The following is a 27,645-nucleotide window of genomic DNA, read 5'->3' on the forward strand; positions in this document are numbered from 1 at the left end:
ACACAGCTGCCCCGGTAAACTTGGACGGACTTGAGTAAAAGTTAGAAAAGGGCTCGCCTTCTCGGGTCGGCCCCGGTGATTGGTTGGTGAGTGTAAACAGCTCGCGTGCTGAGCTGAAGCCACTCAGTGATAGGCTCAGCTCCACGCTCCTCCTCTTCCGTGTTTCAGTCGTTACATTACAGTTTTGTTTGATTGCTTTGACCTGGTTGAAGAAACTGGTAACCTCTCAGTCTTCATCATCACTCTCTCAGCAGAGCAAAAGACACCTCTTGCAAATGAGTTAACCCATTGCCATTGTTTTGACACACTTCCCGCACCCTTTTGCAAATCAGTTAACGCAGATGTCATTCAAGCAGTCCAAACCCCACTGCTTTAGCTGTGGTAACCAAACAGAACATATATGTTCCAATCTCTTAGACACTTCTTGACCAGTTTGAAATCACTGAAGCACCTGTTTGACACTGCTTCACAAAACTTTTCAATTTGCAATCAGTCTGCAGGCTTAAAAGCTGCCATGTTGTGTGTTGTAACTTGCAAGCATGGATGGTCTAAGGCAGATGAGAGTGAGAGGAAGAGGTAGAGGGCTCAGGGGAAGAGTAGTCCGAGGAAGAGGAGTCCGTGTGCGAGGTGGAGGTGTAGCTGGAAGGGCTCAAGTTACTGATGAAATTCGGGCAACTTTGATTGATCATGTGGTAGATCATGGTCTTTCATTTAGAGAGGCTGGACAAAGAGTCCAACCTGTTCTCAATAGAAACACGGTTGCATCCATTGTCAGAACTTTTCGACTGGAGAACAGGTAATGTCGCTTATACAGTATATACAGATATATTTGAGTGATATACAGTATTCAATGTAATTTTTTCCACATTTCATGTTTTGTTTATAGAATCGAAAGGCTACCGGTCGGTTGTGGTAGATGAGGACTTCTGAATGCTGAGCAGGAGGCAGCCATTGTGAACATGGTTCTGGCAAATAATGCCATTAGGCTGCAGGAAATCAGGGCAGCAGTGATTGCAGATCAGGGGGTATTTAGAAATATAGATACTTTGGGTGAGACCACAATAACCCGTGTGCTTGGAAGGAACAATATGGCAATGAAACAGCTCTACACAGTTCCCTTCCAGAGGAACTCAGATGCTGTGAAGGAGGCCAGATGCCAATATGTGGAGGTAAGGACACATTACAGTACTACGTATACTCTTATGCCTTGGCATATCATGCAGTTACAGTAAACTGGAGTTACTTTTACTTTATGTAATTGTAATTTTTCTTTTTTTTCTTTAGCGTATCATGGAGCTTGAAGCTGAGGGGGCACATCATGTTTTCATCTATGTGGATGAAGCCGGCTTCAACCTCTGTAAAGTGAGGCGACGTGGGAGGAACCTCATTGGACATAGGGCCACTATTACAGTTCCAGGGCAGAGGGGCGCCAACATTACTATGTGTGCTGCTATTTCTAATGATGGTGTCCTCTGCCATGTTCCAACTATTGGCCCCTGCAATAGTGAGTGCCTCATTGCATTTTTGAACACCCTGCATGACAGGCTCATCCCTCCTCAGTAAAGAGGGCTGTTGAGGCCTGGCATGCCTCTGTTTGTAATAATCTGGGACAATGTGGCATTCCACCACTCTCGTGTGGTGAATGAGTGGTTTGCAGGGCACCTGAGGATGATGACACAATTCCTTCCTCCATACTCTCCATTTTTAAATCCTATAGAGGAATTTTTCAGTGCATGGAGATGGAAGGTCTACGATCATCACCCCTATGACCAGATGCCCTTGATCGATGCAATGATCGCTGCTGCCAAAGATATAGATGCAGAGGCATGCCAAGGCTGGATCAGGAATGCAAGAAGATTTTTCCCTAGGTGCATCGCGAGAGAAAATATTGAGTGCGATGTAGATGAGGCCATGTGGCCCATTCGTCAAGAGAGAATTGACTGAAGAGATTTTTTTCTTTATTGTACAGAATTTTTATTTTCATTTTCCTTATGTCTTACACAGTGATGGATTTTTATACTATATATGTGGTTTCTGATGGAATATTTCATTTCTTAGCCACAATCTCAAAAAAAAAAGAATGAATACTGCATTCAATAAAATTTGAAAAATCATTGTATATGATTCTGGATCTATTTTTTGCAAGAAAGCAAATTGGCACTGATATATGTAAGCTGCTGACTAGTAATGCAGCACTGATTCACATTGAGAGCTGAATGTTGTATTTTGATGCCCCTTGTCTAATGACTGACTGGAAGCGCTTATGCACTTGTGTGCAAGTTGTGTTGTTTGAGGGCAACATTTGCTTTTGGTCCATATGTTAAATGTTTTGGTGGAGGTAGAGCCTTTTGCAGGCACTGTTTAGGCCTTTGCGTTAACAGTTTTGAAAAATGTGTGTTTTGAGTTGACTACTACGTCAAAGCAATAAAAAAAAAAACTGTAAAGGTATGGCCAACAAACACCTCTCTATAGGGTTGTACAATTACGGTGTAGTGCCGTATTCAGCAACCCGGCCGTGAAATACACCCCCTGTTAACTTTTACTAGGAAGGTGCCATATGCATGAAACTGACTGTGCTTACACAAACTAGTCCCATCTATATACTGTGAAAAGTATTTAATAATGGGATCAACAGACAAAAAGTGAACAGGGTGCTTTACACTGCAGATACAAAAACAGTCCTGCCGTGAAAAGCACTCGTCAACTTTTTTTCTGTTCATCCCATTATTAAATACTATGTTCCCACGGCCTTATGTTCCCACAGTTCTATGTTCCCACAGCATCATGTTCCCACAGCCCTATTATCTCACAGCCCTATGTTCCCACAGCTCTATGTTCCCACAGCCTTATGTTCCCACAGCCTTATGTTCCCACAGCCTTATGTTCCCACAGCTCTATGTTCCCACAGCCCTATGTTCCCACAGCCCTATGTTCCGACAGCATCATGTTCCCACAGCCTTATGTCCCCACAGCCCTATGTTCCCACAGCCCTATGTTCCCACAACCCTATGTTCCCACAGCCCTATGTTCCCACAACCCTATGTTCCCACAGCCCTATGTCGCACAGCCTTATGTTCCCACAGCCCTATGTTCCCACAGCCTTATGTTTCCACAGCCCTATGTTCCCACTGCCTTGTGTTCTCACAGACTTATGTTCCCACAGCCTTATGTTCCCACAGCCATATGTTCCCACAGCCCTATGTTCCCACAGCCTTATGTTCCCACAGCCTTATGTTCCCACAGTCCTATGTTCCCACAGCCTTATGTTCCCACAGTCCTATGTTCCCACAGCCTTATGTTCCCACAGTCCTATGTTCCCACTGTCCTATGTTCTCACAGCCTTATGTTCCCACAGTCTTATGTTCCCACAGCCTTATGTTCCCACAGTCCTATGTTCTCACAGCCTTATGTTCCCACAGCCTTATGTTCCCACAGTCCTATGTTCCCACAGCCCTATGTTCCCACAGCCCAATGTCGCACAGCCTTATGTTCCCACAGCCCTATGTCGCACAGCCTTATGTTCCCACAGCCTTATGTTCCCACAGCCCTATGTCGCACAGCCTTATGTTCCCACAGCCGTATGTTCCCACAGCCCTATGTTCCCACAGCCTTATGTTCCCACAGCCTTATGTTCCCACAGTCCTATGTTCCCACAGTCCTATGTTCCCACAGCCCTATGTTCCCACAGTCCTATGTTCCCACATTTGAGTTTTATCACACAGATTGGGAATGCTTAACCCTAACCGTAATACATAGGGCCTAATTTTGAAAATGAATCTTATAACGTGGGATGATTTAATGCCAGAATTTCACATTAACTTGCCATGGAACATTTCCCACCCATTTGCAACTCTACTTTCTCATAAGTCAGACTAAATTGAGACAAATGGCTTTATTCATGGTTGATTAAGCAATATAACAGGAGAGGCTGAGCATTACTGTCATTATTGGCACCACAGTGACATGCTTTATAGAACAGTTAGAAGGCATTCATAAGAACATGTCTGGGGTTGCCAGGTCCTCTTGGTTCCTGTTTAATATGCATTTATAAGTGCTGGTAATCTACTCACCAGTTCTCACTTTCTAATGAGTCACACATTATGGTACAAGCATAAGTTAGAACTTATAAACCGTATAAAAAGGGTGCCTTATTTGAAGGTTGTACTGAAAGGTTATTATCAATTGTTGCCGGTTGGTTATGAAAAATCCCATCAGCTGTTCCATCCTTACATAAATCAGTAAATGAATTATGAAATATCACTGATAAACTCTTTGTAGAGAACGGTTGGATGAGCTTTTAACCCTTTTTACACCACAGCTGCTAGGAAAAGGATCTCAAATGTGTGTAAGCCAAGTGCTAGGATATGCTCCTGTCCAAATTTGGTAAAGTATTGTATTGTAATTCAATCCTACCTTCAGGCACCCAAACTCTAGTTCCAGTGCTGCACCTGTCGGCACATTTCAGAATGAACTCGCTGTAACAGATCGAATATTTGTTTGGTTGCTGTGTAAATTATGAGCCAGGACAAACCTCAGTTCATTCCCACGTTCCTCTCTCTTCAAGCATATACACTAATAACACATAAGTCATTCAAGACCAGAGAGAAAATGTGAAACAACTCAGTAAAATACATTTATTGACAAAAAAAGTTGTCTTAATCCTTCCTTTTAATTTTACACACAAAAATATCAAAATACTTTACAGGGCTTTTAATCTGAATATTGTCAAATTTGTTTTGATCAATTCTCTCAAACAAATACACTGTACAATGACAACATGCTTGTCCTTTTTAAAATTCAGTGCTCATTTCATTTCAGTTCTTTTTTTCAGGGAACAATGCATTTAAAATGATGCATAGTTATTACTTGGTATTTAGCAACATATTTGAGCGACGTCACTGCATTTCATGCAATTCATATCCCAATAGGTAACTTGCTCTCCATCGGACCTCATTCAGAGCCAGGTGCTTAAATGTTGAAATACATAAAAGATACACAGTACGACATTCAGAAGAACATGGATTATCTTGGTTACCCAAACTTCAAAGCTTAAAAGAATGAATGTGTTTTTACACAAACATATTAAAGTATATAACTCGTATTCCAACAAAATTCAAAAGGTACTAAAAAAACAAACGATTTACAATTGGGCACAAAGAGCCCCAGTGCAACATGAGAAAAAAACTGCTTCAGAAATCCTTCGCACCACTTCAGTCGATCTCTTGGACGTGGTCGTGGGTCTGGACTGCCTCGACTGAGACGCCACTCATAAGGACATACTTGGTAAATTGCAGACCTCTCACTTGGAGTCATGTCAGTGTGTTGGCTCATGTCTTCATCGACATAATCAACATTCTCCTTCTGTCATTGCTACAGTATTTATCACAGACTAGTGAGCTGCGTAAAGTTCCTTTCTGACGTCTACATTAGCTGCTAACAAAAGAAATCTAGCACTAAAGATATCACATGTATGGGAAATCATGTTCAAGATTGCAAACAGAAGTGAGAAAACATTTCAAAAGGCCTATGACAAGTTTGTTAAAGAACACAGGTGAACATATGATAAAAGAATCCCTTACTTTGCGAGTAGCTGTTGTTAGTAAAACTGAGCCAAACATAAAGTGGAGTGGAAGGAAACACAAGCTTATGAAGGCCAACAGTAACCTTCTGATAACAGCTACACTATCACACACGCTGCGACAGCACTTTAATAATAGTTTACATCTTGGCCGTCTCCTATGACACCACTGTGCAGCCTTTACTGTAAGCTTCTCAATAAGTCTTTGTCTCTCAGTTCTCTGAAGCACAAACAACTAAAGAACATTGCATCTGAACACAAAAATTACGATAGAAAAGGATTTGACACTGTAGTTATCACTATACGCTTATTCACACATTAAAATCTTGAAATCCTCAATCTGCTATCAAAAGTATAAATGGGTTTAGGAAGAGTGCTTTCACTTTGCTAAAGTACCCCTCCATGTACCCCGGATAAAAAAACACTATCAAAGCAAGACGACGAGAGAGTAATAAGCCTTTGGGCTCATGGTGTTCTCTGTAAATCTAGCATCATTAAGGCATTATCTATCCAGTATTGCTAAAAGAACTAGTTGGTGAACATGAAAGGAATATCTATGAGTGAAAGTAACACAAAAAACGGACACTTGAGGAGGAGGAGGAGTGCAAAATACTCACATAAATCAAAAAACCTGTCAGTCGCTAGTGGCCTATTAGGTACCGAGCACCCTGTGTTGATGGCTAATTTGCTCTGTTAGCTACTAACATGCAAAGTGCACACTTGTTTAGGTAAAACAATTTCTTACTTAAAATTTCCAAATGTTTGGCTTTGTCTGCTTAATCTCGATAGCAACTGGAAGGATATAAAAGTCTTTAGAAAGTCCCGTGGTGGGTTTAAATAAAATCCGCTCTCTCGTGGACTACAGCGCCGTTTTGGCCGCGTGGGTTCTGTGCCTTTTTTACATTTACATGAGTTAATACCTTAGAGTTAACATCAACATTTTTGGTGGGCTTTTATGTCCAGTGAAGGCTATTGTGGTAACGAGTCAGCACAAAAATTTCAACAATGGAAAATAGGCGGCGGACAGATCTGAGGTAATAACTAGCTTAATGTTGAGATGCCACTAACCACACATGGGAAATGACAGTTTATTTATCCTTTACATAATAAGTGCCTGTGAGAGGCTGCGACATATAGAAGATCTGGATGGAACTTGGGTGGGGTAAACACAAAGGGAAGACACAATATCAAGGAAGACAGTTGAGGTCGCGAGAGGTGGCAGACATCTGTGATTCTCACTGAGTGAATGGAAACTCTGATTTGAGCTGTGGAGGGAAACCATGAATGGTCAGAGAAGAGACGCTCTGACCTCGAGTTCACGCTTCAACCCTGACAGCCTACAAAGGACCTGCAGGGAGGAGCTGGGGCTCGGGCTCTGCCTTCACAAGCCGCCCCATTGGTCGAGCTAACAAATTAGTGCAATTTAAGAAGAGACCACTGTTTTCATGCTCTCTGAAAGCTGCCTACACAAAAACCTATGAGAAGAACCTCTGGTATAAAGAATTTCAAAACACAAAACATTTAAGTCCATCCTGTTATACATTCATAAAAGAGGGGCGAAAGATAAAGATGACAGAGGGAAAGACGACCGAAGGTCATGGAAGTTGACCTCAGTTCTTCAAGCGGGACTGTGATGCCCCGCGTCTTCATTTGAGCTGCTCCTGTGAAATCCACAATGTCACCCATTCTTGTCTCCACCCTTCTCTCCTGCAGCCTGAGAAAACACATTACACTATGTTTCTTCAATTTGTAAAAGTGAAACCTGTAACATATTCATTATAAAAAGGAATCCTGCTGTATTACTCACCCCGGGCTTGTGAAGTGCATTGTCCTGCAGGCCAAAGAGGCTGCCTCCCTGGCCGCCCTGCAGGGGTGAGGCTGCGGCTGAGGACAGCAGGTTGGGGGACTGAGCAATCAGGGGTGAGTTTGGGGTGGAGGTGAGCGCTCCTGTCAGCGTGAGGCGCTGCAGCTCCCGCTGTCTCTGCTGCTGCAGCATCTGGCACACCATCACCTGCTGCTCCTGGTGGAGGGGCAGAAAACATTTAGGAAACCTGGCAAATGTTTTACATTTGAGAAAGTTTCTGCTTTTGCATTTCAAACTTTAAAGCTGAAGTTGATAACGGTATATGGAAAAATGTTTTTTTCCCCCTGTTTGCTGAAACTATCACTGTTTCCTGACGGCACAGTGAGACAAATGAGCTGTGAACAAGTCATGCATCTCCACTTCCACCTCCCCCTTCTGTCCCGTCTGCTCCCACCTCCCTCTCTTTAGTTGTAAAATGATAACGTTTGTGACCAAGTCGAGCCAAAAAAACAAGCCCCCCCACCAACTGACGGGCCAGCCAAACTTTTCTCATTTCACAGCTAAACAGTACACTCAAATATGTTTTTGAAAACACTTTGTTAGAAATAGGCAATACAGTGACAGTTGAATCTGACTTCAGCTTTAACATTAACACATCTGGATGAGGTTAAACTGAAAGAAATCTTAATTACTAAAACGCAGCAAGTGCTTCTTGTCCTCAACCTGTTTGTAAGAGACCTCCAATATCTGCTCCAAAGCTCTGCTCTGAAAGAAGGTGAACAGGTGCAACTTCCCGTGGCTCATCCATGATGTACCACTTATTTCAACACTGGTAAAGTAAAAAGTGGAATGGTCTTGGATGTACCAGAACATGATGACAAATCAACCCTAATCCCAGTCACTGAAGAAAGAAAGCAGTTGCACGTTTAGCAGATGTCCACAGTGTCTGATTGGCTCCAAACTCACCAGACTTTTACCAGTTTGTAAGTCAAATAGGAATACTCATGGTGGCTGGTTTCCTGTTGTTGCGTCCGTTAGTCACAAGCTACTGCGGATTGTTAGCCCAATGTCTATCTTTAAAGCAAGTGTAACTGCTATGCCAACAATATTTCACATTGGGTATAGTTAATATTGAATCATTATGCTTCTAACCCTAAGTGTTACATCTTTGAAACTAATGAGAGGAAGGCAAAAGATAAGGCAGATCACTGGTTTAGTATTAGATTTGAAGTCTTAACACAGACAGGGTTGAATTGAACACATGTAAAATTTACTTTCATTAAAGGAATAGTTGAACATTTTGACAAAAACGGTGATTGACCTTCTTGCCGACCGTTACATGAGAAGATCAGTGGCATTCTGAGCAAGCATACAGTTAGCTTAGCATAAAGACTGTAAAGGGGGAAACAGCTAGTTGGCTCCGTCCAAAGGTAACAAAATCGGCATACTTTTTGTCCTCCTGAGTAGTATGTGATCATATATGGCCGTAATACTCCAATCAAAGTGTGACAAGCAAGAACTCTTGGAGAGCCTATGAGAAAATGTACATTGTGTAAATGAACAGTGAGAAAAGGACAAAGTGTGTGTGATTACAGGAGTGAAGTTCTGTGAGGTGAGGAACTGCTGGAGTTTCTGCTGTTGCTGCTGCTGCTCGAGAAGAAGCTGCTTCTGCTGCTCTGACAGGAGAGAAGACCTGAAACACAAGCAACGACACACGGGCACATTACACACCAGACCATGCACCAACGCTCAGGCTCTTTTACTGAACCTGGTTCAAGGTCTACCTGACATGAGGTCAACGTCTTGAAACAAAACAGCTATTCATTTTGAAATGTGGATTTCTGGGTACATACGGGCTCACACTCTTGGGAAGCTGAAAGCCTTGTGCCAGTGCCTGGGGGTTGAGCGGTGGAGGCTGGGGGCGCAGAGCGGGGAGTGTTGGTTGAGGAGCGTTCTGCACCGGTGACTGGATCACACCGTTCAGGCTGCCCAACACACCGTTCATATTCAGCTGAGGACTTCCTGCCAGGGACGACATGAGCCCGCTCACCACGGGCAGAGAGGAGCTGCAAGCCTGACTGATGGCCCCCAAGCCATCGCTCAAACCCCGACCCAGGCCGTTCAGCAAGGGCTGGCCGAAGGAGGCGGGGCTCTGCTGGGGGGGAGGAGTACTCTGGAAGGAGAGGGAGGAGCTACTGCGGGACGGACTACAAGAGTGGAGCTCCTGGAACAAAGACATGAAAAATAATTTTAGCTGGTTTGCTCTCAGAAGCTTTTGATGTCATTTCAGTGCCGTTTCACCTTCAGACGGGGTATTCCCATCTCCATTTGCCAGCAATTTAAACTACTCTGCACCTGGGTCTGGAAAAGAGCACGTCTATTCTTCCTGTTTCCTATTCCATTTTTTCTGTATCAAATCACCAAGCTGGCATTTTTTCTATAAGCTGGTTGAACACGATGACGACAGAGAAGCGTTGCAAGCAGCTTTTTGTTTACGTTTACCATTCAACCAACGTGCAATCTACGACTGAACTTGTTCTGGCAATAGCCAAGCCTGTTGCACCTCAGTTTACAGTGAAATAAAAACTGACACAAAAGGCACACAGGAGGCTTGTTAAGGCAGTTGGCATTACCGATGTTATATAGTGGTCGATTACATCACCTGACCACCGCCTCCGCCATCATCTCCATCAAGACCATGGTGGAGGATTTTGTGTCAAAGGGAAAAGCAAAAGTGCTGAATCAGATTATTTGAATCATGTATGATATATTTATGTTATTGATAATAGATTATCAGTGTGTGTTCCTGCCAAATTCACTGGCGGCTGAAATCGGCCAGAAACTAGGTTGCGAGTTCTGAATCGCCCAATTGGTTATTATCACATTTATTTACAGTCTGTGGTTAACATGGGCGGCACTTTGCGGTGTTTTCGCCGCCGCTCTCAACCTGGTGGTTCCTGAAATGGACTGCACTGCCCGCCCACCCAGAGCTCGACCCAAGAGCCAGAGGCCTGTCACAGCTGTGGAGTGTTTGTGACAGAACCAGTGACAAGAGTATCGAGTGTAACGTTTCCTCACCATGGCTTCTCTAGTGTAAGAGTGCTGTCAAACGTGCACCAAATGAACACTGGTGATTATAAAAAAATAAACATTTGTGATTGGCAGAGTCACAGCCTCAACCAATAACAAAGCAGCTGGTGTGGTTGACCCCAGTGAGTCAAGATGGAGGACATGTGGATTGTTGCTGTGTCCAACCAGCTGGTATCGCCTTGGCAGGCGATGGTCATCCTTGTAAAGAGGTTTAAGATGCAGAAATGTACTGATCCGACCCAGTTTTGTCTGGTGGGTTCAAGGTAACAAAGGATCTACAGGTTCTCACCTCAGACGAGGTAACAAAGGAGGTGTCGTTCAGGAAGCAGCTTTTGGACAGGGGACTCTTATTGGTGCTAAGGGCGTCTAAGGGAAAGAGAGGCACAAAGAAAGGGTAAAAAAATACCATGTTTTTTTTTTAGTACTGATGTTAAAATGTCCTAGATGTAACATTTTCACATTCACAAACCATTACCTCTTCGGTTTGTATTATTTCTGTGTACATGGGCGTTGGCAAAATGAGCTGTAGCCTCTACACGGCATTTTACAGCATGTATCATTTTGATGCTGCCAGGCACGATTTTATGACAAATCTGCTGCAATGATTCATAGCAATGAGGAATACTGCTTTACTAAACAAAACCAGAAGAGAGGAGCTGGTTTCCAATGCAGACAGATGAGCGGTAGCAACCACTTTACGTTAACAGTAAGTTTGGTTTTGTCAGTCAAAGAAAGATGCAACAACTGCAGTTTATGTGAGACAGTTGTTATTGGAGGGAGGAGGAAAGTGCACTACATGATACACAGCAAAAGTGCGTCCTAAGGTTTTGATATGACAGTGCATCGAGAGGATGAAGAATCTCACCTTGGGTGGATGACAGGAAGTTGATCTGGGCAGAGGTGTGCATGGAGCCGTGGGCGGAATGGATGTGTGGAGGGAAAGAAACGGCCAGCTCTGTGTTGAGCAGCTGCAGGCGCTCCTTTTTTGCTGTCAGGCTGAGGATCTGGTCCTGGAGGCGTTGGTTCTCCTGCTGCAGGGAGTGCAGCGACTGGAGCATCTCCACAACTGCAAGAGGCGGGTAGGAAAGATATGTTAGGAGACGACTGTATTCTGGGGTGGGTTGTGATGCAGAGAATAAGTTGGACTACAACATGCATTGGGAAGGCAGTGAAGGCCACTATATACAAATTGCAGCAGTGTGAGATGTTGAGCTCATAATTTTTAACTGTCATAGTAAAGAAAAAAAAAAAGAAGAAGAAAGAAATCAATGCCAGGCGCCCAGACCCTTAATACTTATTTATCTATATGTGCATCTATGAATCATACTGACACTAATGTAACTTAACTGGATGTGATGACCAGTCCTAAACTGTGTTAGACACACACACAAGTACACGCGCGCACACACACACACACCTTAGGGGTGTGATCCAGAAGAATATGTAAAAAGACCTATATGGGCTGGACCACAGCTATTTAATTACTTTGAAGCTGAAGACGGTAATTTTATATGTTTTATTTCATGTTTGCTGAAACTGTCACTATATCCTGAGATTCCCCCACAACCGACCTAAAACAACCAATAAGAGCCAAGCGGTCTCCGACGCAGTGTCAACGCTCAGCTATGATCGTTGTTTTCCTTGGTAGACTCTTGTAGAAGCCATCAGGAGCACCAGGAGGAGGCGGAGAAACATTATCTTCTCACAGATTATCTATCTCAGTTTGAGCAAAATGACCAAAATGTATTTTCATAAAAGCTACTTACTGCAGCTTTAAAAGGGTGGCAAGTTCAATATTCCACACTTACAGTTGCTGCTCCTTGAGTTCACTTTAAAATACTGTTCCTATATTTAGAGACTGATGGAATAAAGTGCTGAAATTAACTGTTGATTCCTGGACTTGCTTTTATATATAGTGTTACTTTACAGCAGTGCCATGAGGTCTGAACCAGGAATTCAACCCCATCCTCTAAATGCTTTCTAATTGATTTTCTATGGAGCTGTGGGTGCAGCGTGCCCTGAATCACACACTGGGAGAACAAACACACTTCTCTCAATTTCTGCAGAAGGGAACATCAGTTAACGCTCATTAGTCTAAAGCGAACTTTCCCTGGGGCACAGAGACATTTCTTTAAGGTGGATGGGATGCGTAAAAATAGAAATAGTTAAGTGAAGGGTTTAGGAGAGGCGACAATGGTATGACAGACAGATGATGGTAAAAAGACAAGGCAAGAAAAAATGAAAAAAGAACGGATTAAAAGCAGGTGTCAGCTAATGTTGTCCCTAGAGAAACCTGGTTCTGTAGAGCACAGCAGAAATGAAAGGTAAAGAAGGAACGTGAGAAACAAAGCTGTTGGAGCTGCTTTTTATATTGTCTCATGTTCATATTGATATCTCTTGCTGTGCCCATGTTGAAAAGTGCAGTGTGTGCAGGTAAAAATAATCATGTGCACATTACAAAGGGTATTTTTACCTTGTACTGCAGTGGTTCCCAACCCTTTAGGTTCAGGCCCAAAATCATCCCATGGTCTTTTTGTGCATTTACATAAGTCAAATAAGCCATCGAGACAGTTTTTTCATGTAACAACTACTAACAGAGAAATCTGTGAGAGTCGCTATCAGTTGGATGTGGCTAACAGTGATTAGCTCGGGGCAGTACGGTGAAGGAATTGTCTTTTTTAACCACTAATACTGCTCAAAATAACACCGAACCTCTGCAGAAGCATGATAAGAGTCCTTACACAGAAAACGAAGCACCAACAACGTGTTTAGTGAACCCGGAGTTTATTAAAAGATTGTTTTAAAGACTTACCAACTGGCACCTTTACCAGCTCCTCTCATAGTAAAGTCCATTCAAGTGGATTAACAAAGTCAATTCAATAGGAAGGAGCCCATTGGTGCTTTGTTTTCTGTGTAGGGACTCTCATCATGCTACTGCAGAGGTTTTAATGCTTCAGTATACTGCTCCGAGCTAATCAGTATTAGCCACGTCCGGCTGTTAGCGACTACCGGATTTCTCCGTTAATAGTTGTTACACGAAAAAACTGACTCGATGGCTTGTTTGATTTATGTAAGTGCCGAAAAAGACGACGGGATGATTTTGTGCCGGCATTACACTTCAACCCCTTACCAATCTAAGATAAAGACCAATCATTACTTTTCATTCATTTTCTATGTACGTATTCTGTGTGTATTTCACTACTTTTGTTTTTATGGATTTACTCTGTTCTTCTGCCTCTTTTCTTTTATCTGTGTGTTTTATCATTTGTTTCTTGTACGTTTACCTGTGTAATCTGTATGAACTGTAGTATGTAATTGCATTTGCCTTGCCTACATCATCTGAAAGCTGAGATCCTAATGTGAAATCATTAAGTGGTTAAATGAAGCCACATATGAGCCCTTGACAATGCTTACCCTGACCACTGGCTGTGAACCGTTCAATCGAAAGGTAATTTTTCCTTCTCAGACTTTTTCATTTAAATGATTTTTTAGAGACAGGAGGAAGTGGATGTATCTGGTATTTTACAAAAAAAAAAGTCATCTTGTGGCCCGCGATATTATCTTGGAACTACGTGGGAACCACTGGCGTAGGTCTTTTTCCAGGCTCACTCACTGTTGACTCCCATATCTCCATTGCCATGTTTCTCCAGCATGAGCTCAATGTGGGAGCTGGCTGGAGGGACGTTCTCAGGACGGGCTCTGACTCCTGCACCCAACCCGTCCCTCTGGTCGAACAGAAGAGGAAGACAGCTCATAGGAGACCTGGGTGTGGAGGAGGAGAAAAGCAGCGAGGAGTGAGAAAGAAACAAGTGGTCATCGCTGCAGCCATGCCGGGAAACTACAAACAAGACCCTGTGGCTGTGGTCAGGATTTCTTTCTAATCCACTCAGTCACTTTGGGAGTTAACCAGCTGCTATTTTCCTGCTGCTGGTTACAGAAATAGAAACTGATCTGACGACAGCTACAGTCCAGGGAGAATGTATCCAAATTATGTTTCATTTGATGATGAAAGCAGGTAGAGAGGCAGTCTCATAACTGTTTACTACTTGCTCACTCATTTTCAGCCCTTGAGGAGTTTAGAATGTACAAGTGTCCCATCATTAACATTAGCAATAGCAATAAAGGTGAAAGGAGACATACTGTGAAGAAAGACTCTCCCTCGGTGAGTTGCCGTGACACGGGAAGCGACAGTCATCGAGGTCGGACTCTGAGAATGAAGACAAAGAGTTATGAACTTTACTCAAACGTCGGCTTAATTAAAGGTACAATATGCAGAGATGGAATATATGTCTGAATCTGACAAGGGGAAGAATGTTTGGGTCAGAGGAGGCTTTATAGTGGAAGTAAATCTTATTGATTTCTGAACTGTGTTCCTCTCACCTGGCAGTGAGGTCGAGGCTTGGCTCAGTAGTGGCGGCAGTGTTTGGGCCGTGGAGAGACAGCTGTTGAACGGCTGAGTGGAGGTCAGGCTATAGGAGGTGCTGGAACCCGAGTGGACCTACGAGACAGTGAAAATCAACATCTGTCTGACAGAGAAATCTGGAAAGGATGTTAGTTAAAAAAAATTAAAAATTAAATTTGCTCTTCCTTCTCTTTATACAACTGAGTGTAGCTGTAAAATAAGCAAAGGTCAAACAAGGCGAACAAAGGCATTCACTTCAAAAATCTGCTCAAAATAACACTGGCTTAACACATTAATTATTATTATTTAGTCAATATTACTCACTAAAAATGATGTTGAGAATATTATCAAAGAAGTGCAGTTTGCTAACAAAAACATTTAAAAGCACTGCAACTATGATTATAGCCACCCGTTATCAGCCTAATAATTTAATCTATAAAATGACAGAAAATAGTAATAAATGCCCATCACAAGTTCCTAGAGAACAAGGTGATGCAAACCAATGATTATGAGACATTCAATTGTCACTGATATAAAAACAGAAAAGCATCGAAAAGAGCAATTTCGCTTATAACAGACTCAATTATCTCACTCAAGAATCAATTATCAGAATAGTGGTTGGTTAATTATCTGTATGTAATCACGTAGGACTGTAACCAACAATTATTTTCTATTATTGATTAATCTGCTGATTATTTGATTTATTTATTGATAAATCGTTTTGGCTATAGAAAGAAAATGTATAATCATAAAAAATAAATAAAGTCAGAAAACTCTTTTTTACCCAGAGCCTGAGATCTCTCCATTATGTTTAATTTAATGAAACACACTGTATATACAGTATAATAATGTTAAATATTCTTTTATAAAGTTATTTGCTTAAGAAAGCAGCCTTCCGAGCACCTTTGCAGAGTCATATTTGGACAATCCACATAGAAAATTCCAGATCAAAAGTCAGCATATCTGTAATCAGTTTATATTTCCCTCTAAATCAGTATTGGTCTCAAATATCCCATATCTGTTGGGCCCTAATGTAATGTTAATAATGCTAAATAAATCACACTGATGAGAGTACGGAGCTTTTCACCCTGACTGATCTAAATGTTCTCTCACTGAAATACCTGTGTGTTTGAGACAGCGTTGACTGACGAAAGTGAGAGTGAGGAGGCGTGAGGTGTAAGGAGTCCTGAGGAGAGAGGGGTGCTACACATGCCCCCTCCCAAGGACAAGGAGGTGCTACACACCCCTCCGCCCAGAGAGAGGGGGGTATTGCATACACCCCCGCCCAGTGTAAGAGGGTCCTTGAGACTGGAGTAGATACCTGAGGGATTGGAAAGATACATTAAGGTAAAGCAATGTTTCCAAAAGACAACAACACATGGCACCCAAGCATTCGTGTACACTAGAGAATCAGTCCGTAAGTAGGGCAGGAAATCTAGCACTCAGAGACATGCAGCACACACAAAAAACAATATCTATGAGAATAATCTGATTTCTGAAAAACAGTGCCATGTTACAGTATTAGTATCTGATGGCTTATTAAAATACACTCTGAGGTTCTGATATCCAGATGAGCTGCAACTGTGGTGCTGATATGACACATGTGTAATGGAAACGTTTCAACACTGCCAAATCAAGCTGCAAATCTTTCTTACACACACACAGGAAGCTAGAGGGCCACCACACACACACCCACTCGCTCAGACTCACCAGAGCTGAGCAGAGAGATGCCTCGGCTTGTGGAAAAACTGCCTGCAGTGGAGGAGGAGAAAGAAGAGGAGGAAGAGGAAGAAGAGACTGCGGTGGGAGGTAGCGTGGAGGGGAAGGCGGGGTGAGGGATGGAGGATGGATTAGAGTAGAGCGATGACATTAAGGGTGGAGCAGCAGGTGCTGTGTGGTGATGGTGGTGGTGATGCTCCTCTTCCCTCCTCTCTCGGTTCTTGCTGCCTCGTGGCCGCCCTGGACCGTGGCTGCTCTTTTTGTTGCCCCGGTGCCTCCTCTCTCTGGGCAGCGGGGCGGGCGTGGCTTTGTCCTCCAGGGTCGCCTCCTCCAGGATGGGCGGCGTGCTCAACTGAGACGGCTTACAAAGAGACTTGGAGGGCTTGTAGTCACCAGAGGACGAGATCTTCCGGATCTTGCTGCTGCTGCCCAGCCCCGACGAAGAGGTGATGCGCATGATGGACCCAAAGGTGGAAATAGTGACCTTGTTCTCGAAAGGGCTCGAGTTGCCCTCCGACCTCTCGTGACCCTGTGATACCAGTGGGCCATCAGCAGGAGTCAAAGCTGGTGGCTTGTGGTATTTACTGTCCTCCTCCTCCTCCTCCTCTTTGCCTTCCTCTTTTTCATCATCATCCTCCTGGACCACTGGCCTCCTGTGGCGCTCCTTACGCTCCTCACCACTGTGGTCGTCACCGCCTTGGTCGTTGTCGCGCTCCAGGCGGGAGGATGATGAGAACGCATGGAAATCCTGAGCGGAAGACAGGGAGCCACCTTCAAGAGAGACACAAAGCTGTAGTCAAACTCACTGCTATTAACAGTCTTCATGGCTCCTGTTCGGTTATTCACATGGTACCTGTGTTGAATGGACTGGAGGAACAGGAGGAGGAGGAGCAGCTCTTGCCGGTGCTACCTGTCTTCTTGCTACGATGACCGTGACTGTGTGAGCTCAGCTTCTTGGGCTTACCCTCGCCGTCTTTGCTGCTGTGGTGACTGGAGGATATCTGTCCCGAAACCCAGAGGGCAGAACAGGATTAGTTCAACTACTTGTCAAAGTGTCAAGCATGTCACAAGTGAACTGTGAGTTGGCTTTTCAGACCTTTTCTATACCGCTGGTCGTCACTGAAGAGCCCAGGCTGTCGGAGGACTTCTTGTGGCGCTCTTTTTGACGAATCTTGTCCTTATGACTCTGAACAGACAGGGACACACAGAGCTATAGGTATGTTAAGAGTCACCAGGTCCTGCGAGGCTTACACTAACTACTCGTACAAACATCCACTCACGTACACAATTACTAGGGCTGGAATTATGTTTATACTAGTGCCTGTGATGCCATTTTGGTAAATATCTTTTTTTTTCATTTAACAGACTTATGGTGTGTTCACATTGCTTGCATTGCGTCCGAATTGCACAGAGAACTTACATAAAAAAACACGAATGATGTGAATGGTGTGGCCCCTAATTTGCGTGTACAAAGTTATGCTAGTAACATAATGCCTTTTACTGGATAATACAGTTGAAGATAGGGGTTTGTCCCGAACAATATGTGAACATGATTACAAATATGCCCATATATTCACTTTACCTAGCTCCTACAGGTACAGCCATCAACACTGCAGTGCTTACCTTCCTCTGTCTGTGGTGGTGATGTTTGTCTTGTTGTGGAGAGCTTGAGCGCCCCCTGGGATGACTGAAGGAGCTACTTGTATTTTCACTGGATCGCAACTTCTTCTGCTGTGAAACCCAAAGGAAAAAGTTGGCAGCTTCAAGAACAATTCAAACATTAAAGCTGTATTTTCAAAAAATGCTTAAAGGTGCAATCAAAATGGAAATCAGAGCTCATTTCATGATGTGTGACTTTAGATAGGAATGAGCATTATAGCATCTTGTGTTGGTGCCAGACTCACTGTCGGGCGGCACTGAACGTGTCAGCAGATGGTGTGTGTCAGCATGTTGCTTTTTATTGCGGTGCCCATGTTAACAGGTTGGGGTAGCCACGCTGAGCCACACTGTTGAGGCGCGGCTTGGCTGCGTGTTTGCTGCGGAACCTCTAGAGATTCGAGGTCTTGCCTATTTTTTACTGCGACACGCGAGCGGCTTGCAACAAAAAGAGACTGAATGGTCTTTTGACAGTCATATTGACGTCATAACAGCACTTCCACGACAGTTTCAATGGGTAGATGTGTAGAATATGTCACAGACATGAACAAAATGTAGATATTTGTACTTGACGCAACACTTTCGGTTACTGTTTCATTTCTGTGGACAGAATCTCAACCTATTCTGTCTCAAACAAATAGAAATGACATGTATAATGCATGCAGTCTGGCTCGACTGCAAGATAGCCTTAACAACTTTAGAATCGCAGCCTAAATCTCAGTAAATAAACAGGTCTTGTGTTGTGCTCATTGACTGCTGTTTCCCCAATCAGAGCTTTGTAGGTGGGATCAAGAATGGGGCCGTATTTTTCCTGTGCCAAAGCCAGAAACATGTCATCAAGCTTGGATAAAATTACCATAGCTATACAGGCTGTTTTAAGTCAAAATAAAGAATTCACAACAAACTTAAGCTGAATGTTTTGTGCAAGGATATTGTTTGCAGCCTCTAGACTGTTGTACATCTTACCATTTTGTTGTAGTGGTGCTTGCAGTATCCACAATATTTCACGTTGTCAGCTTCTGGGCCTTCTTCCTCACACAGCAGACCTGCCATTTGAGCACTGAACACAGGGTGTCACAGGGTCAGACGGGAGAGGATAAAGGAGAGCGCCCACACACACGCGTACACGCACTGTCTCCCGAGTCACCTGAGAGCTTTTGTCATTGATCAGACAGATTGGATCACATGTCAGATCTCTGCACAAAAATCTGTGCCGTACAATCTTCCTGGCGTGATTTTACGCTTGAGTTGTAAACTTCTGCATTGGGATATCAATCAGTCGCAACTTACACGACATAAAGGCACAAAGCAAAGGAAAACAACTGTTTAAAGGCAGACTCTAGTAGCATTCTTTTCTGTTTAAAAAATAAATAAATAAAATAATATTAAGTTAAACAATGTAAAATTACTGCTGTGAGCACCAGATTAAGCTGCTGTAATGTTAGACTGGCAACTCCTGTGTTCTGAGAGAAAAAAATGTTTGTTTGTTTTTTTGTCAAAGGAGGTCTTGTGGCTGTGAAGAGAGCGACATAATGGCATCAGTTTCCTGTCATAAAGTGCTGTCTGATGGCAAAGAAAAGCAGTGAAAAGATTCTAAATATAGGGTACACTGATATTGATTTTTATGAGCACCGCAGGCTACGCGGCGGCAACATGAAAACTATTCAAAGACACCTGCAGCACCACCACAGCTCTCTGCTGAAATCTCCCACGTCTGTAAAGAAACTACTGAAAATGTACAAAATTGTTTTAAAATCTTGTCTTGTCTTGTTCTCGTGGACTCAATACCGTGTATCGTCTCGTCACCCCTAGTACTGACTAATGATGACTATGGATAAGGATATATGAAGCAAGGTCATCATACAGAAATGTACGTCAGGGCATGTAGGACATTTTTTTTAAAGAACTTGTGAAAACAGCATTTTGAGGCAAAACATGCTAAAGCAGATTTACTTTGACACAAATGTGAATGTTTGGATTTGGTCGCACAAGGAACAGTACTGGGAAGCTAAAGAATGATATAACAAACTTTAAAAAAAGGATGGCCAAGACCTTTAAGAGACAGGGAGTGGGAAAAGTAGTTCCAACAAAGCTACATTTCAGCATTCTGAGGCCAATTGTGGACGGCAGCAGGCTTTCTGATGACTGGCGCCTCTTTCACAACTTATTCGCATGAGCCAACAAGCAACATCAATCATGTGTATCTAAAATCAGATTATGTCTCTTTCCAAAAAATGTCATGTCTTAGATATGGCTCTGCTGAAGTTTTCTTTATAGTAACTTTCAATATAGCTCATTAGCCAACAAGTCAGTGTTATTTACATTCCTGCAAGATCTTTGCTGCAGCTATTTCATAACAATCAAGATCTTGATTATTTGTTGCTGGCCAGCTTGTTGGAAGTCTTCTCTCCATACTGTAGACAACACTTTGCTATACACCACACACATAAACAGATCTTAATACTTACCAGGTGACATGGAAAGCTTGCCTGCAGCCCTGTCTGTTGCAGGTCATGCAGGCCCCGCAGGCAGCCTTGCTCTCCCTCCCGTGGTCCTCACAGATATAACAGGTCTGGTGAAGCAGCAAAGATGGAGAGAATGAGCCGAGGAGGAGCGACAAGGGACATATCCGTATTGTTAACAGGTGCTACACCGCCCTGTATATGAACAAAGTTCGCTCAAATTGCTGTTGCTGTTTTAATGCCGATTTGTGCGGAAAGCTGAGTAACGTTTTGAAGCAACATTCATGTTATTTGGCTATTAAAGTGACCTGTGTGATTGTAGTGTGGGGAAGTTAATTTGAAAGCGGCCGCAGCTATACTGTAAAAGATTAGCAAGTTTTGCTTGTCAAGACCACAGATGGGGCTTTCAATACAGAACACAGTTTCCTCCATGCTTGCTGCTCTGTACAGCAAAACTGTTGACCAGATGTTTTGGGGGGTGGGGGGGGGGCTGAAGATGAGGAGCGTGTGGCTAGATGTGTATTTGTTTTCAACAGAGAGCTTTTACTTTGGAGTAGTTTGTATGATGGAGCTACTGAAATCTAAAATGTATTTCCCTTCCTTTGGCACCTACATTTCTTTCTCATTGTTTTAGAAGACTTGTAGAAGGGTTTCATGATGAACTGCGGTGCACTCGTATAGATGCAGCTCCATCATGTGCACCCAAGATTTTGGGAATAATTGACTTTGGAGTTCAAAGCTGGAATTCTTGCATCCTGCGTGACAGCGGCATCACTGACATGTTAATGTGCACACGTGTCCACAAAATACACATATAATCACACACAGGCAGACAAACGCATGCACGCACACACAGAGCCTTTGTACTTCGTCCTCGGCTTGTCCACAGTGAGCGGGGCCGACTGGTGGGGGAGCAGAAGAGGCCTAGCAACAGGTGCGGGACAAAGGAACAGCAGGCTCTTTACCTTTTTGCTTCAGCCCTCTCTGTTTTGCCCTTTCTCTCCCGTCTTTCTCTACTCCCCACATCCTACTCTGCTCTCTGTTCCTTTCACAGGATGTCAGCTATGTAATGAAAGGCTGGAGACATAACTACACCAAGCGTGTAAAAGGAAGAGTGGCTTCTCAAGTTTTCACTGTCCATTGTAACGCTGTCTAGGAATGCAGGCAGCAAAAATCTGGATGAATGGCTTTGATGGGGAAAGCTGCATGCAATTTACTGTAGCTGACACAGTAATTTGAAACCGGGCACTCAAACACTCACATGTGTACATTTACATGCAGACACACATACACATTACATACACACAGCACGTTAGCCACTGGCTGCTCAGGGTAGCGAGTCCATGCGTCAAATATTGATTTCTTCGTAATGTGCATTGCTTTAGAAAGGCCTGCGCTGGTGAATACACGGCGCATTACTTCTGCTATACAGTCTGCCAACCATCAAAGGAGACACAGACGAGAAAAAAAAAAGGTACACACGGGTAAAGTTACAAGACAGCTGATGTATGATAAAGCCATAATGGCCTGAAACTAGTTTGTGGTTAAACGGTCGGCTCTGAAGAGTGAAAAAAATAGACACCAGCAGAATATTTCAGAAGCCCTCCTGAATGTCTTAGCTGTATGATAAAATATATGATCAGTCTGTTTCCTTAGGTGGTCTTACTCTGCATGTTAAGACTGTGTGAGAGCCCACTATCTCTGTAGTTTGTCAGTCAGTATGGAGCATGAAACGGTTTCAAATGGCAACACGTCTTTAACCAGTGTTCATTTATTATACGTGGATATTACATGAAGAACAGACTCAGAGATAATTCCCAATTCAGGATGCAGTGCACTATCTAATTAATGGTTGTTTTCCTTTTCTTTTTGATTTCATTAATCAATTAAGAATTTGATCTAGAAAATGTCAAAAACCCAAGAGCCCAAAACTATACTACTACTGTTGTAGTTTTTTTGTCTGAGCGACAGACCACAACCAAAAGAGATTTCATTCTCAGAGGATAGTTCTGATTTTTTGAAGTGGGGTTGTATGAGGTATTTATCAAATAGTCAGTAGATGACCGTCAGCATGCCCCCAGTTTGGAGAAGCAGGCGTGAGGACAGGCATAGAAGCTCCGACATATACTGATGTGGATGGGGCCGCAGCTAAACATATTTGAGGCACCTAAAAACATCAATATCAGTTTAAGTGTCCGCTATATTCAGAATATTTTCACAGCTTTACCTTGCTGTCAGACAGACTTTTCTGATGGGAGAATCAGAACTAATCCTTTAAAACCCAAACCTTTTTATCGTGACCCACTTTTTTAAAACGGCAAACCGTCGCGACCCAAGTCACAATAAGCCTGATCTGTAAATCATGTGAACAGAGAATTTGTGCATAACTGAACATTACTGAACTTTTTTTTTTCTGCCATTTCCTTATATTTTCTACACTAGGTAAACCAGCCATTTGGAAGATGATATACGTTTGATAGATCACAAGGAATGTGTTATGTGTTAAACATGTTGAACACTTTGTGATGCATTTAGGCAGAGTTAACCGGTTCTCATTTGTATGTCCTCTCACCAGTAAAACAATAGAGCCTACACATAAATCAGACAAATTAAGTGCGTTCTCCTCTCATCAGTGGAATAATATACACATTAGGGATGGGACCGATTTTTACGGCAGATCTTGATACAAAACACTTATAATACGTTCATCACGGGGAATATCCTCTAAAGTGACTTGACTGGTGATTTTGCTGCAGTTTGATATAGTTTTTCCTCAAATTGCAACATCAATGTGGACACAGTTACAGTTCGAATCAAGTATTTATCAATCCCAGCAACATCTGAAGTAAAACAATCTTTAATTCTACAAATTTGTAACAGCTTTAAAACACCAAAGTCACACAGTAACACAAAATAACTAAACGATCAAGGTAGCAGTAGACCAGTGAGGTAAAATAACTGCTTTTGTCAATGGAGTCTTGTAGCTTGTAGAGCAGACGGATATACGGCTTCAGTCAGAAAAGCCTGTCTGATGGCAATGTAAAGAAGTAAAAATCTGATTTTGCACTTTTTAGGTGGCCAAAATACATTTTCAGTACATTGTTTGGCTCCATGATGGGACTTCTGTTTGCTCCTCCAAACTGGGGCGTGCTGACGGCCATCTAACTGTAGGTAATACACTGACTGTGAAGTACCTCATACAACCCCACTTCAAAAAATCGCTGCTACCAGTGACTGTTTGGATGTTTTTCATGAAAACGGACTTTAAACTAATCACATAAACACAACTCAGTACATTACAATGTGCATTTTGTGATTGTGGTAAATGTACTCTTTTGTCGTCATCTTTTTCTACCTAAACTGGAAATCTCCCACGTTTCTCTGACTTTTAACATCCTCCAGAGAGCATGACCTTGCCACATTCAGCACGTGTAGGTGGGGAGAGCGATGGTGATGTGGAGCAAAACAGTTTTTTCCTGTTAAGGGAGAAACAAGAGATGTGCTGTTTCCCAGATGTCTTGCATCATGATTTGTTGAAGCTACTGTTGTTAGCGGAGAAATTGCTATGCTCTCTTCCTTTTATGTTGGATTTCTCTCTGTGGGATTGTTGACATTGATGAAAAAAGTTTTTGATGTTCTCTAAAATAAAGGCCTGGCACTGTTTTTTTAGTTGTGGTTTATTACCAAAACAGATGTTTTCTGTTATGGTTCCAATTGAACTCTAGGCAAAGAATTTACAGCTACAAAGGTTTGTCTGTGATTTCAAGAATATTGAAACTTTACAAAGACACAGATTCATTTAAATCCCTCAAAAAGGCCGGTCCACGTAAAAACAAGTTAAAACAAGAGGACAGGATTATGAGAAGCCTCTCAATGGGGAATCGGAACACTGCAGCTGGAGTTGGTTTCCAGTTCAGTGCTGAACAGGACAAGGATCTGTCTCGGCACACAGTGTCTCATGGTTTAAGACTTTTTGGAGTGAAAGCCCACTCTGCAGTGACCAAACCTCTCTTCAGCAGAAAGAATAAACTAGACATGCCTTTGCTGAGGAGCAAGTTGTGTGGACAGAGGAGAACTGGTCCAGAGTGATTTCAGTGATGAGAGTACGTTCACTTTATTTGTATCTGATGGAAACATTATGTTGGGTTTAGGACTGGGGAGAGACTGAACCCAAAGTGTGTAAAGAAGTCATGTTTGGGGATGTTTTCTGCAGCAGGAGTTGGGCCTCTTGTACAGCTTCATGGCAGGTGAATGCAAATGTTTATGTGAAACTCCTTCAGCAACATACAACACCTTCACTGCAACTGTTTCCAAATCAGCTGCAACTTTCATACAAGACAATGTCCCCTGTCTGACTGTAAAACAGGTTAAGCAGTTCCTTGAAGCTAAGAATATTGAAACAATGAAATGTCCAGCCCAGAGTCCAGGTCTAAACCCCATAGAGAGTCTCTGGAAAATCCTCAGCAACAAAGTAATGTCTAAGAAACCCACTCCAGTTAGTGAACTGTGGAAGAGACTGAGTCAGAATGGACCAAGATCAAACCAGAGCAGTGTGAGAAACTAGTGATGTCCTGTGGGCGCAGATGTGCTGAACTGACTCTTCACTTCCTGTTCATTTTTGAATCCTATAGTTGCAAGAGAACATTGTTAAGATCTTCTCTTGAGTCACAATGGTTACTGTTTTGGTGCCTTGGTTATTAAAAAAAATATGCTAGTATAGCAGTATAACAGTATTTCAGAATAAATCAAGTATTAATAATTTGTTCTTTAATTTTGATCTCAAGTGTATGCTCTACAAAAAAATAATGTAAGAGAATAAGCCACTTTTTTTTTTAAATACAAGAACATTGCCTGGATTAAACAAAAAGGTATCTTACCGATCATTCGCTGCTTTTTTTTTAGATATGTGACACTTTTCAAAACTAGTGTGACCGACATCATTTGGTTGGAAAGCATTGATGTTTTATATCTGGCTTTAGCTGCCCTATCGCGTGACACAGAATTCTTTTATGTCTGTTTCAGCCACTCTTGGAGAAAAAACAGATGCTTTCAGATCAGCACAGTCATACCAATACAATTCTCTGTGTAAACAGAAATACTGAAACGAAACCTCACTGTATACCCTAATTTAAGTTTCATGACAGAGCACCACACCCTGAGGAAGTCCTGTGGACTAACAACGTGTGTTTGTCAGTACCTTGATGTATCTCTCATGCGGGACGTACTGCAGGATGATGGGCTCCATGGTGAGGACGTTGGCGAACTGCACCTCAGGGATGTAGAGCGCACACACAACGTGGGCCCAGCCTGATGGAGAGAACGGCAGCAGATCAATGACATGGTGAGGCTCATTATGAATGAAGTGGAAATCTGCAGCTTCTGTTCTATTTAAGGCGAGGAGGCGGTCCGGCTCTTTCGTTCCCTCACTGCATAACAGCAGGAGGGGGAGATTTACCTCCGCTGTCTGTCCTCTTGAGGGCTCCATCTTTGTGGGGACACAGCTCACACCTCTGGGGCAGGACAGGGGAGAGCAGAGTGTGTTGGGAGTGTGGCATTAATCATAACAGGTGAAGCAGGAATGGATGGATGAGTTGTGTCATGCTGTGTGTCTGCACACTCACCACGCGTGCCGCCCTCTCCTGTGATTCACACTTCCGACAGAACCATGGACCGGTGGGAACCTGGACAATGCCATAACATGCTGGGATGGACGCACACATGCACACACACAAACACACACACACACACACAGGTTACTATTTTTGATACATGTTCCTCCATTTTCCAACATATGGCTATAATACATATTACATACACTGTATTTCTTTTACCTTGTCATCACCATTTTCTACTGTCACATATTTTACACATATCTCTTTGTTGTGTTTAGTGCTGCTGTCATCTTGGTTAGATATTTGAAAAAAGAAGATTTTAATCCACTTGGAACTTAATTTGTGATTAAATGTGAATGAGGTTGCCCAGAGGCCAGCTCTCAAGTCAACCCGCTGTGTCAGCTCCTAACCAATCTTTCTTTATTACATGTTATAGCACTTTCCAAGAAACAAAAGTCATCTCCACTTCAACAAATGAACCTGCGGATGAGGGCAGAGCGAAGTCAGCCAGGCACAGATCTACAGCAGCCTCCCACCGTTGGTCCGACAGTCAGTCCCGGGGCCCGCTTCTGCTCAGAAATACGGGTCTGGAAGTTAACTGCTGCCCTTGGTGTCTCATTAAAAGCAACAAAGCAAGTGGACACAAGGTAACATAATGTCCAAACCGGCGGGCCTCGCAGGGGCTGTTTTGTCGCAAAAACACGCCTCTTGCAGTATCTAACCGGGCCAGACAACCACGCGCACACACACGCGCGCGCGCAGACGAACCTGAAGTGCCATCAAGGCGCCATCCAGGCTCGGTGTCACCCTCCCCGGCCCTGCGTTTAATCATGTGTGCCGAGAGGAAACAACAAACAGCACGCCTACCCACCCCTCCCACACACACTAGCACGCACGTAGACAGCGGCAGACCTACCTAGAAACATACCGACCTACCAGCACCTCTGGCTGCCTCCAGCCGCCGGCTCAGCCGCCACAGCTGCCCGGTAATTACACGCTAACAGCGGCTAATGTTACCTTGGTGAACGGCGACGCTGCAGCCGTGTCCATCACAGTAAACCAGGGGGTTCTCAGCCCAGCCTCGCTCGTCTGAACACACGCAGCAACCTCCAACCATTTCCCGCATGCTGCTCCCATACGAAGAAATGTATTTCCCCTCCCGGCAACGGCTCAGACCTCGCCCAGGCCTGTCAAGTGGTCGTCCCGCACTCAAACGCCGCACCGGGCATAGTCGTGGGCCGCTTTCGTCGCGCACTTTTAGCGCGGCGAAGAGACAAAATCTCGGCGTGGGGTTTGTGGTGGTGCTGCTGCTGCTGCTACGT

At 43.3% G+C, this 27,645-nt stretch overlaps 1 protein-coding gene across 2 annotated transcripts; it reads right to left on the minus strand.

Moving 5' to 3' along the window:
- Positions 1-4,730: 4,730 nt before the first annotated feature.
- On the minus strand, positions 4,731-27,645 carry LOC310961468 (protein AF-17-like). Of its 2 annotated transcripts, none has more exons than XM_083933541.1 (20): positions 27,341-27,645; positions 26,333-26,412; positions 26,167-26,221; positions 25,909-26,018; positions 20,718-20,821; positions 19,216-19,309; positions 18,217-18,324; positions 17,690-17,779; positions 17,447-17,594; positions 16,585-17,364; positions 15,996-16,195; positions 14,853-14,970; positions 14,613-14,679; positions 14,086-14,234; positions 11,338-11,538; positions 10,762-10,838; positions 9,236-9,606; positions 8,976-9,075; positions 7,386-7,598; positions 4,731-7,292 (listed from the first exon to the last, which is right to left on the minus strand). In XM_083933541.1, exons 1-20 carry the CDS (start codon positions 27,447-27,449, stop codon positions 7,257-7,259), a joined length of 3,210 nt encoding a protein of 1,069 aa, XP_083789667.1. In that variant the 5' UTR covers positions 27,450-27,645; the 3' UTR covers positions 4,731-7,256. The 2 variants fall into 2 exon arrangements, with proteins under 2 accessions (XP_083789667.1, XP_083789666.1); XM_083933540.1 differs by having other exon boundaries at positions 17,690-17,803.

This window comes from Echiichthys vipera (assembly GCF_963691815.1).
Source record: "Echiichthys vipera genome assembly, chromosome: 2".
NCBI lineage: Eukaryota > Metazoa > Chordata > Actinopteri > Perciformes > Trachinidae > Echiichthys > Echiichthys vipera.